At 40.9% G+C, this 17536-nt stretch overlaps 1 protein-coding gene across 1 annotated transcript; it reads right to left on the bottom strand.

Moving 5' to 3' along the window:
* Positions 1-10017: 10017 nt before the first annotated feature.
* LOC131428639 (uncharacterized) lies at positions 10018-15321 on the bottom strand. Its single transcript, XM_058592685.1, has one exon. The coding sequence runs from the start codon at positions 15319-15321 to the stop codon at positions 10018-10020; it is 5304 nt and encodes a 1767-aa protein (XP_058448668.1).
* Between the last annotated feature and the right edge of the window lie 2215 nt (positions 15322-17536).

Raw genomic sequence — 17536 nt, 5'->3', positions numbered from 1 at the left:
TTGATTGATCTGCTGTACACTATTTATGAAATAACTGTTTAATTTTTCTGGTATCACTTGCTCTGAATGCTCTTCTCTGCCAATAAATGTTAAAGTTTTTGCTGAGCAATGTGTAGGTTTTAGTAATTGTTTAAGAATTTTCCATAACTCCTTGCTGTTTTTCTGATTTTGATCGATCTTCCTCTGAACATATTCACATCTAGTCTTCTTCAGGGCCCGTGAATAAATGTTTCGTGCATTGGTATAAGCACGCCAGTGACATTCATTATTAGTCCTACAGAACCTCTTGTACTGTTTATCTCTCTCTCGTTTTAATCGTAAGAGGTCCATTGAGTACCAGCTACTTGAGCTGTTCAAACTAACGTACTTTTCAGTTACTAATTTATTAGTACACTTTTCTAATACGTCCGTAAGAATAGATGCCCTGCGATCCAAATTTCCAGTCAACTGCGTACAATACAAGCTTCTTGACACAAGTCGAGACATGGCTTGCTTCGAATATTTTTTCCAACATTTTATTTTCACTGTGTTTTTCCCATCTCTAGAGGTACTCGCTATGGAAATTGCAATTGTCTCATGATCTGAAATCTTGCAATCGGTCTCCACACACGAAGAAACTCCGTCAAAATTGGAATATACGTGATCTATCAAAGTTCTGCTATGTCTCGAAGTTCTTGTAAATTCATTCACAGTTTGTTTGAAACTGAAGAATTCTGCTAACTGTTTCAAGTGATTCGAACTCTGATCACTGAGCCAATCAACGTTGAAATCTCCTGCAATAATATTAAGTTTACTAAAATCTACAAAATTTTCCTACCAGTTTTCTAGAATTTCCAGAAACTGACGATCACTTGAACTAGGGGAATGATATACAACTCCATAGTTTCCCATCTGCACGCCTCTCTCAACTGATATACCCAAGAACCAATTATTTCCAACTACTTCGTTTGATAGAATGCTGAACTTAATCGATTCTCTGGCGTAAATGGCCACTCCACCCGTGTGTCTGGAATGTGACAAGCAAAAAGCAATAGTGTAACCCGGAATACTGAACTGATCGAAAGCATCAGAATCAACTATATGTGTTTCTGAGAGCAAAATTAACAAAGGACAGTTATTCTCCACAAGATGCCGCAATGCGACAAAATTAGTAGATAAACCGGCAATATTTAAGTACAATATTTCCGATAATCTCCCCTTCGTTAGTTGCTATTCACTTATGTTGTTCTTTCTCGATTCAAGCAGTCTCAAATATACCGGACACTGCTTGCTTAAAGCTGAATGGTTGATGCCCAAATGCATTTTACGTACAGTGTTCATTTTCAGACAATTAACGCATTTAAAATCAGTTGACGTACACTCAGATGTTCTATGTGCAGCATTGCATTTTGAACAATTTTCTGTATTCGAACATTCGGTGCTCTTGTGACCAAACTCACCACACCTGAAACAGCGCAATACGTAGAACGACTCGAAAACCGAACACCTATCCCAGCCGACGCACACCTTGCCAGCGGCCATCTAGCTAGAATAAGTGTTCTTATTTACCTTAATTATAACACTATATTTGTTATATTTGAAGCGAGGATTCTCAAAGTCAGTGACAACTTTTACGTCTTCAATCACAATTTCCTGATTTTGACTTTTCAAAAGATCAATAAATACATCAGCGGAATATCGATCACTCATCCCCACTATTTTCAGTTTTGGTTTACCAGGCGTGGGTACAACAGCATTGTAATTAACTCCCAAATTGCTTTCGATGCTATTTTTTAAAGTCTGTTTGTCTTCCCCTGTTGCACACTCAACAATAATCGAACCATTTTTACCATTTTTAAAGTTACTAATCCTGTGTGCCCTTGGATCCAAATTGTCTTTCAAAAATTTTCTTGTATCATCGCTCGTTTGTGACGACTCGATCGGTTTTATCACAATAACCGGGCGAGTCTTACGATTTTTAATGCTAACTTTTCTAATTTTAGATTTCCCTGATAAAATATCTGCGTATGAAATACCCTTTTTAGCAAAAACTTCATTATTGTTTTCGTCATTATCATTGTCAACAAGCATTGTTTCTTCATCATTATTTGATAATAATTTTCGTTTTCGGCAGGGATTTCTGTCAGACTCCGAATGAGTCTTCCTCTCAACCATAATTTTTTTCTGTTATTTACAGCCAATTCATTGTAATTCTGCATATTATTTGAAATCGGTAAACTTTTCAAATCTTCCAACTTTTTGGCAACACTGTTTTCCAAGCATGGAATCTTTCTCTCGAAAGCTTCATTGGAAGACCTGATCAGTCCCTCGATTCCACTCTCTATTGCGACATTAATCTGTTTTTCGATGCTCTCCCGCAAACCAGCGAACGATTCAGAAATGGATGTTTGTTTCTCCATCTCCTTCTTCATATCGCTAATGAACGAATGAACATCGTTATCGACAATACTAGATACAACGTTACCTTCTAAGCATTCTGCACATTTAAACAATAGCGCCGGTAAATCCGCTACCCAATTAGAAATAGCTCGGGTAAGGCCAGAACAGCGCTGGTGAATTACATTCTCACAAACCAAACATTTAATTCCAACATCTGATATGGCTCTGTTCTCCCCACACTTCTTACATTCACACACACAAGAGGAGAACAAATCACAGAACAAAAAACGGTGCAAAAACAATACAATAATCATTCAATAAATTACGGAACGACGCCGCTTTCTTTGGGCGAACGTCGCACGGTAATTTCGACACTTTTATCAATATGTTACAAATATAGAAGCATGCACAGAACACACTACTTATCTGTATTTAACACAATTCAAGCACTAATTCAGCACACAATTTTTCACGAATAGGAAATTGTTTCACAGAATTTTTGCAATTTGATTCTGCACTAAAGACGCACAAGTTGTTATGTTCGCCATTAACACACACAATGACTTGTAGACTAGCTGGCGCACCTTCTTGCGAACGTTTCTCATTAAATTCCGTACAGACTTCTTGGCGACAAGTTTTGACACTTTTTTCCAATCTTTTTCGAACTGTTGAATGGTTTCGGCTGCCGAGACATGTTTCCTAAGATGTGCCTTCGCTAATGCCCAAAATTCCTAAATTGATCGAAGTTGTGGGCAATTTGGTGGATTCATGCCTTTTGGGACGAAAGTGACATTTTTGGTAGTATACCATTCTACCGTTGATTTCGAGTAGTGGCAAGAAGCAAGATCTGGTCAGAAGACAACAGGATCCTTGTGGCTTCGAATCATGGGTAGAAGTCGTTTTTGTAAACATTCCTTGATGTATATTTCGCTGTTCATTGAAGCAGTGGTGATGAAGGGTTTCGAAGTCTTACCTCAGCTACAAATTGCTTGCCAGACCATAGCTTTCTTACCAAATTTTTCGACTTCAATCGATGTCTCGGACAGGTTTAACACTTGCCCTTCTCGCACCGTAAAATATTGTGGTCCCGGCAAGGATTTGTAATCGAGTTTCACGTAGGTTTCGTCGTCCATGATTATGCAGTTCAAATTTCCAGCAAAAATCGTATTGTACAGCTTTCGAACCCTCGGCCTGATCGATGCTTCTTGTTTCGGACTACGTTTTGGTTGTTTCTGCTTCTTATAGGTTCGAAGATTCAAACGTTCTTTAGCACGAAGAAAATTTGACTTCGAAGTGCCCACTTTTTTGGCCACATCCCGAACTGAAACCTCCTTCTTTTGCTCGAACGCCTTCAGTATACGTTGATCCAACTGAGGGTTAGCAGGACCTTTTTTTTCGACCCGTTTTCGGTTTATCCTCAAAGGTGTTATACTCACCGAACTGCCTGATTGCATTTCTCACTGCTTTTTCACTTACTCCTTCCATTTTTGCTATCTTTCTCAGTGACAGTCCGCGTTATGTGCACCATTTTTCGACGTTGTTCTGCTGAAAGTCCACGCATTTCGAAACAAACTAATGAAAACGAATAAACAAATGCACAAGTGGTTAGAGAAGAGTGTAAACAACAGGACGCAGCCATAAAAATTGACAGATTCTGAACCATTGCGAAATGGCAGTGGTTTTTGGTTGCGTCCATACTTTCTGGGACAGTCTTTAGACCAGTGAAAAATACTTCTTTTGGTATGACGAACACACATGCAAAGTTTCATGCATTTCGAGATGGGTCAGCCGATTACGCATGGAATGGCTCTATACCAAAAGTAATGGTTAACAAGTTGATAATTTATAACTGGGAATAGCCCTAAGTAATAAATTCAAAAGAGAATGATATCTTTCATTTTCCGATTTACCTCATATCCGTGACAAGCTGTGCTCAATTGTGATGAAAACCATCGGTAACAGTTTGAATTGCGGTTTCAGCTATAGTAATTTTAACCGAAAGAAAAAGCCACAGAAGCATATAATTATCACCCACAGGGTATTGTTTCAGACACAAAAATATTACTACAGATTGTGACAAAATAACTATTTGGAAAATTAATAATCAATCATGACCACGTGGATTGCAGCTATTCAGATTTTCCTGACTAACCGCAAGACTGAAACCTCAACAATCGACGAAAAATCTATCATCCATCAATGTTCTGGATACAATCGGCCTACAATTCCCACCGCAAAACCCACATTGCTGCATCATAAATCCAAACCAATCGTTTCGATGCTTGATTGACCGCACCGGAGATCATATATCAGTTTCCAGTCAAGCGGCGACTGCTACAATGGATGCTTCAGTGTTATTTCTGTGACAATGACATGAAATTGTACGGCCAAACGTCAAAGGTCAAACGACGGTCCTCTGCCACAGCGAATTGGTGAAAATCACTACGGCAAGCATCGTTGAGTTTTCCCACCTCCCATCCGACCGATCCAACGCCAGGAGGCTGTTCAACATTTCCTTCTACATTCGGCGGGCGTTTGTCGGATGCGAAAGCTTACAATTACGTTGGTTGGAGATATTGATGACAAGGCAGCGGTGCCAATGCCTGGAATATCAACGTTGAACGGCTTATCATATTGATACTTTAGGTGAAAGATAGCCTCCTACGGCATCAATGTCACGGAATCGACGACGATGATGCCAACATCTTCGACGAGGGTGAATAAATTAAAATACATTTTGCATAAATTGAATAGTCTTAAATCAATTTCAGGCGCACTCTCGGAACGAATTTATCGGCATATTTTTTTGGCCGTCAAAATTGCAGTACGGCTTAACAACTGCTCCGAAACGATGGCCGACACACCTGCGACAGCCGCGCCCAGGAGGGATAAACTTTCGATCGGCAGGGAGGATATCTTGTTTGGAGAGAGAGAGAAAGAGGTGTTTTTACACTGGTGGCACTGAACTAAACGGGATTCTCGATAAGGACGTGGAAGCACAGTATGATAGGCTAATTTTAATCGGATTGTTCCCCGATAACCGGGGGGCATGAATCACGAAACTGAATCAATTTGTTCGATATGCTATTAAATCATCAACGGATATTGGATCAGATTAGCACTCACGGGACAAGATATTGTAATTTCCATGCCACGGAAGGCCACAGCAATTTGGGGGACGAACGAAATGAAATGGTCATCGTTTTGCTGGAGCTTGAGGATTATGAAAGGCAGTTGAAAAAACGATTTCGGTAGTTTTCCACAGGTTCAGTGATAAGTATCCGTTTTCATTCAATAAATATTTTTATTTTGGTTCAAAGGTACTCTTGTTCTTGTTCTATTTTACACATAACATAGCACTGATAACTTATCGCACTCTACTCAAATAGAGCCCGTAAAGCAACTGGCTGTTTATTTTTTACCATACACTAGTCCAAAATCGGTGACGTAAACTTGCTGGGGAGTAGCAGGGAGCGCTGCGCTGGCCAGGGTCTGCAGTTGGGCAGGTACCGGATAGACAGCCGGAGCAGCCGGTGCATTATTATAAAACAATCGCTGAACTGCGGACTCTGGGATATTCAGCAAATAGATTGGTGCCTGTGAGTTCTGATCTTGCTGCTGCGGTTGTTGCTGTTGGGAGTCCAATTGTTCCAAACGAGCGAACTGGCGGCGGTTGTTTCTGGGAGTCAGCCGCAGCCGGGCGGAACGCAGACGTGAAGCAACGGCACGGGCCTGTGCTTCAACGGTTTCGGCTTCCGGGTCCACGGTAGTGCTCTCGTCGTAATCATCGACAGGTGCAGCTGTTGTGGTTGGTGTCTCGGTCGTGACCGGTGCTTCCGTAGTTGACGTTTCCTCTGGCAGCGGGAACGGTTGGTCCGGCTTAGGATACTGGTATCCGGCCGGTTTCGGGTAGTCATAGCCTGCGGTTTGTTTTGCGGGTACCGGAGCTTGTTGTAGTCTGGCGAAACCACGGACAAAATTTCGCTGTTGAATAGGTGGTTCACCGCTTACGGCTACGACCGCGGCCAGAGCAAGTGCGACAGTAAATCCAATGCGATTCATTTCGTTCGCAGACTGAAAATCCGTTGAGAATAGCTTGTTTGTTTGATTTGATAAACGAAACTGATACTGATTTGTTTGCTGCTTCCACAATTTATACTAGTTCTAGAGGACGAAGAGTGGTTCAATTGCCGAAAAAAAAACAATATTCCACTACGTTCCAAGTTCGAACCGGCGTCGGAGGACATTCACCGAGCGTGAGGATTTTTGATGATAGCGGCTGCGTTGCCGATGCTAATACAATGATGATCGTTTGGCGGCCACGGGTTGACCCATATACGATCAAAGCTGTTACGTGCTGTCAGTTTTATGACCACCACGATGACGTGTCGCGATTTTGATGATCTGTAATACCTGTCATCGATCGTCAATTGAAATCCGAGGAAGCAATCAACCGACAAAATGGATATCAAAAAACAATTGAGAAATGTTTGTGGCAGTCGCACCAAAAGCTCTACCGTTGCCAGTGCCAAGCGGTGCCATCCACCATAGATCAAAAACTACGACAAAATTAGTCACAAAACAAGGTGTACGTGACAGTGTCGGTGACGAGCGATTTGTTTCACAGTATCGGACACCGGTTCCGCCGCGTATTAACCGCTCTTGACCGCGTAAAAGCGATGGCGGTGTCACCATCGTGACGTCCATCTTCCGTTTTTACTCTGATTTCGTATCGCTAGGGTGGAGCTTAAATACGCATTGAGCACTGTAGAAAGGTGACGAATATTACATTTAGCAGATTTAGTGTTGAGAATTTGTTTTTTGGAAGCTCGAGTTAGAATGTGTTTTTCAGTTCGACATTTCTCATGAGAGCATTAGCATTAAAGACTGCCCTTGTGTTGCTACTCCGTTATTGATTATGATGATTTTTTATTCTGTCATGCTTGTCAAAAACACGTTGTTTCACATCGTCCAAACTACGTTGAACCCTTCAAGTATTTTTTTTTATTTTAGTAAAGGAGATCGTGGTTATTCCGGATACGGGGTTAAACCGAACAGCTTAAATATCTTCTTAGCGTTCTCGTTGGTAACTAATCAGAAAATTCTGTCTATACTATCTGTCGCCATCACTGCTGAAAGACAGCACAAAGAAAATGAAAATAAAATTGGTATTATTAACAAGTTTATTAGCCGAAAATTCATTAGAAGTGTCAAAGCAAAGCAATCCATTAAAAAGCTAAAAAAGATGGTCTTAACGAAACTGCTTGCAAATTGTTTTGATATGATGTTTTGATTTAAATTTCTAAAACGACATGTAAAAATGACGTAAACTCTTGGTGGTATTTCTTCAGAATTTGTACTCATTTGAAGCGATTGTGCGTCATAATGTTTATATTTTATGACAAACTGTAACTGTATTATAATTCAACAACAAAAAAACATACATCACCACTTTTAGGATAAGTTACGTAAAAATGTTTTAGATTCAGAAAAAATAAAAACCTGTTTAAATCCACCTAGTGGTTTAAAGATGCTTTTGTTATGTCAATCATACTATCATATATAATACTGTGGTATTCTTCAAAATAATAATCGAAATCGGTTTGTTTGACCGTCTACTGATAAAAACTATCAATTGGAGAAGATTTGAGGTCGATTTAGGAAACTTTTTACGGTTTTTAGCTCTTTTCAGTGATGGTATGAAACACATTTTACCCTATATTTCCCTATATATGCACTTATTTTCACAATTTTTTGCACATTTCATCCGATAATTCCAGAACCGAAAGTCGGATCCAAATAATATTCCAAATTAATTTTGTATGGGACCACAAGACCTTTCATTTGAATCTAAGTTTGTGAAAATCGGTTCAGCTATCTCCGAGAAGAGTTAGTGTAAAAAACGTTACATACACACATACGCACATACACACACGCATATACACACACAGACATTTTGCGTACTCGACGAACTGAATCGAATGGTATATGACACTCGGCCCTCCGGGGAGAAAATTGTATGATTTGAATTGTTACGATACTTAGCAACCTATACATTCTATTGTAAAAAGCATGTTCACAATTAATTGAATAGTGTATAACAATACATTAAAATATTTTTCAATGGTCAAAGCAAAATTGTGGAAGGTTTTGTAACAACAAATCGTATTGTTTTTCTACAATATTTTTTATTCGGGATGTCTCAGGGGCTGGGGTCCACTAGGAGATTGATAGTACCTATTAGCTTTCTCCCGACAGTATACCAGCCTAGATGCCGTGTGGAATCCGGCGGAAAAAAGTTAGCCAAGAACAGATCCACTGGGTTCCTGCTTCCATGTCGTAAAAGACGACAATTGCCGGAGTTTCTTTTTCCTTTCAGTTATTAGATATTTTCAACGTTTCACTTATGATTACTCTATTTTACTGAATTATCTCTTCAATCAACTTTTCAATTTCCGACTAGCTTTGGATGGAAGTTTATTTTTTATTTGATATGTTTTCTTCTTCTATGTTATTGCTTGTCTTTCAAGATTATAAATTGAATGATAAAAATCAACTATTGCGCAAATTCGTTAATATTACAAAGCTAACACAAGATAACACATATCGCTATATTGAATAAATAGTAAAAAATACTTGATAAATTAATAATTTTCTCTCGGTAGCCGGCTGCCCAGATCAACCAATATAACCAATTATTAATTTTAATAAATAATTAAAATAATAAAGCGGAAATAATAAAAAATCAAGTCGCGCATGAAATCTGTGGACCTTTGCTTGGTGATTTAAAATGATTTTATAAAATTTTTTAGAATATGTCACTACAATTAATCAACTATTTTGTCTAAATCCTATTCACTCGTTTATTTCGTAGCAGATATTTCCATTTAGAAAAAATAAGGAAGTTTCTATTCGTTACGCTATAGTATTTCAAATTTTCCTTCAGTTTCCACGAATGTGAATCAAGACTCCTCGGGACTTCAGTATCGGATATTGTTGAAACTTTCACTTGGAAAACCAGTGAGTTTAGTGGTGCATCAGAGCACATCTTGAAACCGGAAGCATCTTGAAACCGGAACATACTAGGTCGCACGCGAATACTACAATTACTGAAATTTATACTAACAAATATCCTTCTCCCGTGACACTTGTGGAGTGCGCAGTAGTATATACGGCCTCTAGTAACAACAAGGGTTGGACTAACATCCCTTCCCATTTCTTAGACGATCTACGTTCGGGCCTGGCCGGCGCCGGTACTGATCAATGAATTCTGGGATTATCAGAAGATGTAAATTGAAGGATGATTTACCAGTCCCAGGTCGGATCATCTAGAAATTCCCTGTACAATTTCAGCTAATCCCGATCAGTAACGGAGTAGCAAGAAGGGGTGGTCGCTCAAGCTCAAGCTCAATATTTTTTACTCGGGATGTCTCTTGTAATACCAAATTTACCGACCACGTTGAAACCGCGTGGATACAATTGTACAGACCGAAGAGCTCAAGAAAAGAACGTGCTGTCTCACAGATAGAATTCAATAGACTGATTTTATTATAAGTTCATGAGTACAATGATATGATCGGTTTGATTGGTTTGAATGTGTGTGTCAGGCGAAGCATCGTATTCACAGGTGACGTGAGTTTAGATGCTAGGTAGTAGCGAGGGTTGTTCATCGATTACGTTCGAACATAAGCCGCCCACCAAATTCCGGTCCGGAATTTCATTACTTAATCGTCTTGAAACGTATTCATCGCTGTCCATGGGTATCAAACGAATTCGCCGGATGTCTCGTTGTGTGATTCCGTTGCCAGTTTTCAGAGATGCTACTCGGACCAATCCATCAGGTCCTGGATGAACTTCCACTATCCGTCCAAGCGGCCACTGCTTCGGCTTATCGTTTTCGCCAACCAAAAGTACGAAGTCACCAACCTTCACGTTAGATGCAGATTTTTGCCACTTCGTGAATACCTGCAACGATCGTACATATTCCTTCTGCCATCTTGCTCGAAACTCCTGAGATACACGCTGAACAAATTGCCAACGCGACATAGAGCTGACACGGCGTTCGAGTTGGTTGATTTCCGGTGCTGTTGTCAACGGCCTCCCAATCAGAAAATGCGCGGGGGTCAATGGCTGCGGGTCCGTTGGATCATTGGAAATCGGTGTGATGGGACGAGAGTTCATGCATGCCGAAACCTGTGCCAAAAGAGTCGACAATTCCTCGAACGTGTATGTGAAATTACCTGAAATTTTACACAGCAGCTGCTTGGCGACCTTGATACCAGCTTCCCAGAGCCCTCCATGGTGAGGAGAGCGTGGCGGAATAAAGTTCCACTCGACACCCTTGTCGGCAAGAAAATCTGCCACGATCGATTGGTGTGCATTGGAATTGAAAAGATTTGCGACGTCCTTCAATTGCTTTGCTGCTCCACGAAAATTTGTAGCGTTGTCGCTATATACCTTTGCTGGCATACCGTAGCGACTGGTGAACCTGGTAAACGCCGCCAGAAACGATGGTGTACTGAGATCCGATACTGCTTCCAGCCATACCGCCTTTGTAACGAAACAAACGAACAAGGCTATGTATCCCTTGCTCGATGCAGCTCCACGTACCTTACGGCTTATGATATTCACCGGACCCGCATAATCTATTCCTACTACAGAGAACGGAGGCTGTGGATCCAAACGAGATGATGGCAACTGACCCATTTGCTGACGTAAAGGTAGAGGTTTCATTCGAGCGCATGTTACGCATTGCCGAGTGATTTTACGAGCCGCACTTGTCCCATACGGTATCCAAAAACGTTGACGAGAAATTGCTAGCAAAGTTTGCGGTCCGCAATGAAAGTTGTTGATATGGGCGTCATATAATATTAGAGAAGTGAATATAGAACGCCGAGGTAGCAGTAGCTGGTGTTTTGTATCATAATTTAGCTTCGATTGACGGATACGGCCGCCCACCCTGAGAAGCCCGTCTGCATCCAAGTAAGGATCGAGTAAACGAATAGAACTTCCGCTAGACACAAATTTTCCTTCTTTCAAGCGGTTGATATCATTCGAGAAGTGAGATTTCTGTGTGTGCGATACATATATTAAAAGAGCCTTATCCAACTCTGCAGATGTTAGACGTTCAGGTCCACGGGAACCGAATCTCAAAAGACGAGCAGTGACACGTAGCAACATTTGTTTGTTTGGGTAGTAACGATTTAACATCTCATCTAAAAAATGATTTTGATATGCGACCATGAGACCGACTGCCATAGATTTTCGTTCACGGTCTACTTGTTGCCTTTGTGCATCGTTAAGATCTCGATGTGGTGATGAATGCTGCCAATTTGGACCATGCCACCAAAGATCATTCGTTTTCAAATTAACAGGAAGAGCACCTCGCGATATTATATCTGCAGGGTTGTCGTGGGTACCAACGTGATACCAGTTGATCGACGGCAAGAGAGTTGCGATTTCGGCTACGCGATTTCCAACATATGTTTTCCATATAGACGCTCCGCCAGATATCCATGCCAATGCTACCTGGGAATCACTGTAGGCTCGAATTTCGTGAAACTGTTTTGCCAAAGCTGCAGTAACATTGCTGATTAGACGTGCCAAGATCACCGCCGCATTTAACTCCAAGCGAGGTATGGTCGACCGACCCTTCCCGATCGGTGCTGTTTTCGATTTTGCACAAAGAAGATGCGATGAATGGTTGCCATCTTCGTCGACGGATCGAATGTATATGCAGGCGCCCATTGCCTTCTCGGAAGCGTCACTGTAGCCGTGCAGGTAGAGTCGTGTAAGGCTTCGAGCGTAGACGACTCTTCGTGGTATCTGAAATGAGTTGAGAGCGAACAGATTCTGTGCTAAAACTATCCAATCATCAATCAACTCACCAGGGGGAGTTTCATCCCAGTCCACCTTCAGCTCCCACAAACGTTGCATCACCAACTTCGCCTTGACGATGATTGGAGCGAGCAAACCCAGAGGGTCGAACAGGCTGGCGATTTGCGACAAAATGATACGTTTAGTGGGCTGAAGGATCTTAACTGGTTGATAGGAAAACAAGAGCTCATCACTGCACGGCTGCCAGTGAATTCCAAGGGCCTTGATGGTTTCGTTTCCATTTAATTCGATCGGGATCCTAATTTCGAGGTCTGCTTCGGATACACCTTCAAGGGCCCTGTTACAATTAGACGCCCATTTACGCAGGTGGAAACCTCCAGATGCAAATATTTCCGAAAGCTGTTGTCGTAACTGTTGAGCTTCTTCAGGAGAATCTGCACCGATCAAAACGTCATCAACGTATGTCCCCTTCAATGCCTTCTGGACCGCATCCGGGTAGTTTACAGCAAAGAGATTGAGCAACTGTTGAACGCATTTTGTCGCGAGGTACGACGCCGGTTTTGTTCCGTAGGTGACGGTGTTTAGAGTGTACTCATCGATGTCATCTTCAGGTTTCCATCGCCATAAGATTCGTTGATAATCACGATCCTCCGTTGCAACTTGCACCATACGGTACATCTGCTGTATATCACCAGTAAGTGCAATAACTGGGAAACGAAACCGTAGCAGAATGTCGATGAGGGAATCTTGTAGGACAGGACCACTCATTAGCACGTCATTAAGTGATTTTGAACTAGTCGTTTTGGCCGAAGCATCGAAAACGACACGGCATTTGGTTGTAGTGCTGGACTCCTTCAAGACGCAATGGTGTGGGAGGTATACTGATCCAACCGGTGCTGGTGTTTTGGCGAGAGACATATGGCCTGCCTCGAGATACTCACGCAGAAAGAAGTGATACTGTCCCTTAAGCTGATGATTTTTGGCCAACTTTCGCTCAATTTGCTCAAGCCGTTTAGTAGCGATTTCACGAGATTTTCCTAGTGATTTTGGATCTTCTCGGAAGGGGAGACGAACTTGGAATCGACCATTGTTGTCGCGAACGGTGTTCTGTTCGAAATGTGCCTCACACATCCTTTCTTCTTCACTGAAGTGGGGACCTGGATGCGTGTATTCCTCCATCTCAAAAAATCTTTGCAATTGTTGAGAAAGTGTATCATCAACGAAGGTGATTAAACAAGTAGAACTGATAGGGGCCGCTTGCGGTGGTGTTTCATAACGACCTGATACCACCCATCCTAGCTTCGTATTTTGAAGAATAGGCAGACGACCTGCTGGATCGAGAACAATTTGTCCAGGTTCCAATAGCTCTAAAAACGGTTGAAGGCCCAAAAGAATGCTGATTCTTCCAGGATTATGAAATTGCGGATCAGCCAAATGTACGGAATGTGGAATTGGCCAATATTCGATATTCACAGGACGCAATGGAAGGTCGGCAGAGATTTGATCCAATATGGCACACGGAAGGCTAAACTGGTAATTTGAGCACCTGGAGGCAATTGTTACGGTAGCGCCTAAACTGGAGTGTGTGCTTGTAGACGATATTCCTTGAAAATCCAGGTTTATAGGCGATTTTTCAACACCGAGCTGATCGCACAAATCTTTTCTGATGAAGCTAAGATGTGATGCACAATCGAGCACTGCGCGAACTGAATGTGGTCGACCGTATTTGTCGAAAACGTCAATAGTAGCCGTCAAAAGAAGCACGTTCGTACCATCGAGATGATCAGATAGGTTAATAGCTGATATAAGCGCTTGCGGTGATGCAGAGGTATTTTCTTCGAGTGGTGTCACTTGGGCTGCTGGTTGAAAAGCGTTGTGAAGCAACGTATGATGCATCTGTCCACATTTTCGGCAGAAACCCGCCTTGCATTCTTCTCCACCATGGTTCCTTAAACAATTCTGGCATAGCTTCTGTCTAGAAACCATAAAGAATCGATCAGCTGAGCTAGCGTGTGTGAACTTACCGCATTGGTACGGTTGATGACCAGGTCTCGAACAAATGCCACAGATGACTTGTGTTTGTTTAGTAGCAACTAATGCAGAAAGTTGCTTAGATTGGGGCCTTAATGCTGGAACCTTATTAGCTGGGATGGTGCTAGAGATCCGGGACCGTTGTGATGATTGCAGGGCTGAGCTTCGATTATCAATAAATTTCAACAGTGCGTCAAAACTTATATCATCCTCTTCAAGGTCCACAATCCTTTGACACCACAGTTCTTTAGTGTTCGAGTCCAACTTTTCATACAGAACGTGTAGTAACCAAATGTCTCTTTCTTCGCGTCCGAGAGCTGCTAAAGCGCGAATCACTTCATCCGAAACATCGTGGAGGGAGCGCAAACCAGATGGGGACGACGCTGTCAATGATGGTTGGCTCAAAAAACGAGTGATGTGCAGATTAGCGATTGCACGCGGTTTATTGTATCGCTCTTTTAACTTTTGAAGAGCTGGTTGATAGTTAGCATCCTCAACATTTAGATGCGAAATCAGTGTAGCTGCTTCTCCCGCCAAATGCGTTTTGAGAAAATAGAGTTTCTGACTGGGACGAAGTGATGGATTTTGATGCACTGATCCACTGAACAGATCGTAAAACGATTGCCATTCCAGAAAATTTCCGTTGAAGATCGGAAGACTCATGCGCGGCAGCCTTAAGTCCGGCAGTGCGGTATTATCGGCTGACGTATCGTTGCTTGATGGCGGAACTAAAGTCGTTGACGCTCCTACGTTGGATGTGATTGCTTGAAGAAGCTGTGTTTGTTGCTGAACTAGTGCTTCGATGACGCTAGTGTTGCCACCATTTTGTTGGTTGAAAGTGACCTCGTGTTCGGCTGGCTCCAAACGTGTCTGAAGCCTACCCAAACCCTTTTTCAGTGACAAATATTCCTCTTCGAATGCGATCTGATGCGTCATTGCTTCCTCGTAAACAGCTTCGTCGTCTGCCAAATCAAGAATTTTATGATGAACAGATAGATACGATGACCAAATGCTGTTGAGGTTATCTATCTCCGTGAGAACATCTTCGGCTTCAACATTTTCGGAGTCTTCCATTTTTTCAAGACAACGACCTACTCGTTCCAGCCGCGGGGCATACGATTTTCTTGTGCGGATTAATTTATCCATGACGATATTTAGCGGCAGTAAAACTCCAATACACACGCGGTGTGCTTGCACACGTTATCTTCGCTATCAACTCGTAAATGTCCACTAGTCGTACGAGAGCAACGTAAAATCGACAAATAAACTCGCGTTGCTGGTCAAATTATGGTTATCCGGTTCGAAGGACCAGCTTTTTGGAGGAACAAACGACCAAATTTACCGACCACGTTGAAACCGCGTGGATACAATTGTACAGACCGAAGAGCTCAAGAAAAGAACGTGCTGTCTCACAGATAGAATTCAATAGACTGATTTTATTATAAGTTCATGAGTACAATGATATGATCGGTTTGATTGGTTTGAATGTGTGTGTCAGGCGAAGCATCGTATTCACAGGTGACGTGAGTTTATATGCTAGGTAGTAGCGAGGGTTGTTCATCGATTACGTTCGAACAAGTAGTAGTATTTATATCAATGAAAATAGTACTATTACTTAAAACGAAATAATAATAACAAAGAAAACAATAATTCTAATAATATAATTAATAATATATAATGTAATGAAAAATAATATAATAATGTTACACGAATCTATGTAAATAAGCATAATATAGTATAATGCAATGCAGAATAAATTTTATATTATATTATAAAAACGTGCTTAATCTACCTCACAGTGAGATGATATCATTTTTCATCAATCAGCATGTGTTTTTCGCGTGAATATTCTTCGTTGTGTTTAGTTTTCATGAAATTATTTTAATGACCGTCGATATAAATGAATTATAATTAAAATTTTGAAACCGCAAGACGAACCGAAGATAGAAATTGTAAGAAATCTTAAAATTATGCTTTCTATTCTAAACGTGTGACAATCGATTGAGCAATCGATTCTTTGAAATGTTGAAGCTAAAGTTCTTTAAAGTTTTTGTTATTATTTATGGTACTTCCAGAAACGGTATTCAGAGACCAGCATAAGCAAAAATATTTCATATGTCCATGAATTAGTATGACGAATAAATTGAAATAGTTTTGAGCCCAACTTTGAAAATTTTTTGTACTGTCATCTTCTATGACGGTTTGAATTTTAAAAACTCATCATTAAATTACAAAAAAATTGGAAGTCGGAATCGGATGAAATTTTTCAATTTTGAATGAAACCATAAGTTTGTTTTAATTTGAATTTTTGTTTATTTAAATCGTTTTCCCCTTATTCTAGCTTCTCTATTCCCGATACTTTCGGAAATCGGTGTAGCCGAAGTCGGTTAAATTCGCTTAATAGATTGATAACAATTTCTTAAGATACGAAAGCCAATTTCTTAAGATACCAAGCCAGAGTAGCCTTAGAGAAATCATAGTGCGTTCTACATAAAATTTTTGGATACCTTCCGAGATCGAAAGTCGAAAACCGGTAAAACTGAAATAAGTTTATTTGGTCGTCGACTCTCAAAATATTGTGAACCCAATGTATTTGTGTAAAATTTTTACACTAATGACCCTGAATCTCCTAAACTGGAAGTCAAATCTGATTTAAAAACAAGCAGTTTTTATGGGACCCCAAGATCTTTCTTTGGAATGCTAGATGGACGAAATCGGTTCAGCCATCTACTAGCAAAAAAAGGTGACATTATTTTATTGCATATAACTATAATCCTGTAGTTCCGGAACCAGAAGTCGAATCCTAATGAAATTCAGAAACCATACATGGGAGCATAGGGCTATTCATAAGAGTCAAAGTTTGTAGAAATCAGCTAAGCCATCTCCGGGAAAAAATAATGAAATTATTTTTCACACACAATTTTGCTTCTCTCGACGAACTTCTTCAAATGGTATAAGAGAGTAAGAAATTGTGCTCTGCCAGTAATTATTGTTGCAAGCAGTATAAACCAATATAAATATTTCTGATACATATGTCATGTTCGACCAATTTTGTTGCCAAAAACGAACCGTGCTGCAATCGAAACTTCATGAAAAAGGGTGCTGTCTTTTAGGTGCTAAGAAATAATAGCATAAAACATGTATGTATGTATGTATGTATGTAGGTAGCCACCATCCTAGCTGGAGTCTTGCTCTGCATGCAGTTCCACTCGACAGTAACTTCAAAATTCGTTACCAATCTAAATTCAACATACCACTGTGTGTGGGAGCCAAAAAGGGGGTGGGCGGT

Source organism: Malaya genurostris, chromosome 2, assembly GCF_030247185.1.
Source record: "Malaya genurostris strain Urasoe2022 chromosome 2, Malgen_1.1, whole genome shotgun sequence".
In the NCBI taxonomy this organism is placed as follows: domain Eukaryota; kingdom Metazoa; phylum Arthropoda; class Insecta; order Diptera; family Culicidae; genus Malaya; species Malaya genurostris.
This window is presented reverse-complemented; position numbering and strand designations above follow the sequence as displayed.

Excerpts from the sequence above, each read along its gene's own strand:
- LOC131428639 (XM_058592685.1), bottom strand. The coding sequence starts at position 15,321 with ATGGAAGACTCCGAAAATGTTGAAGCCGAAGATGTTCTCACGGAGATA.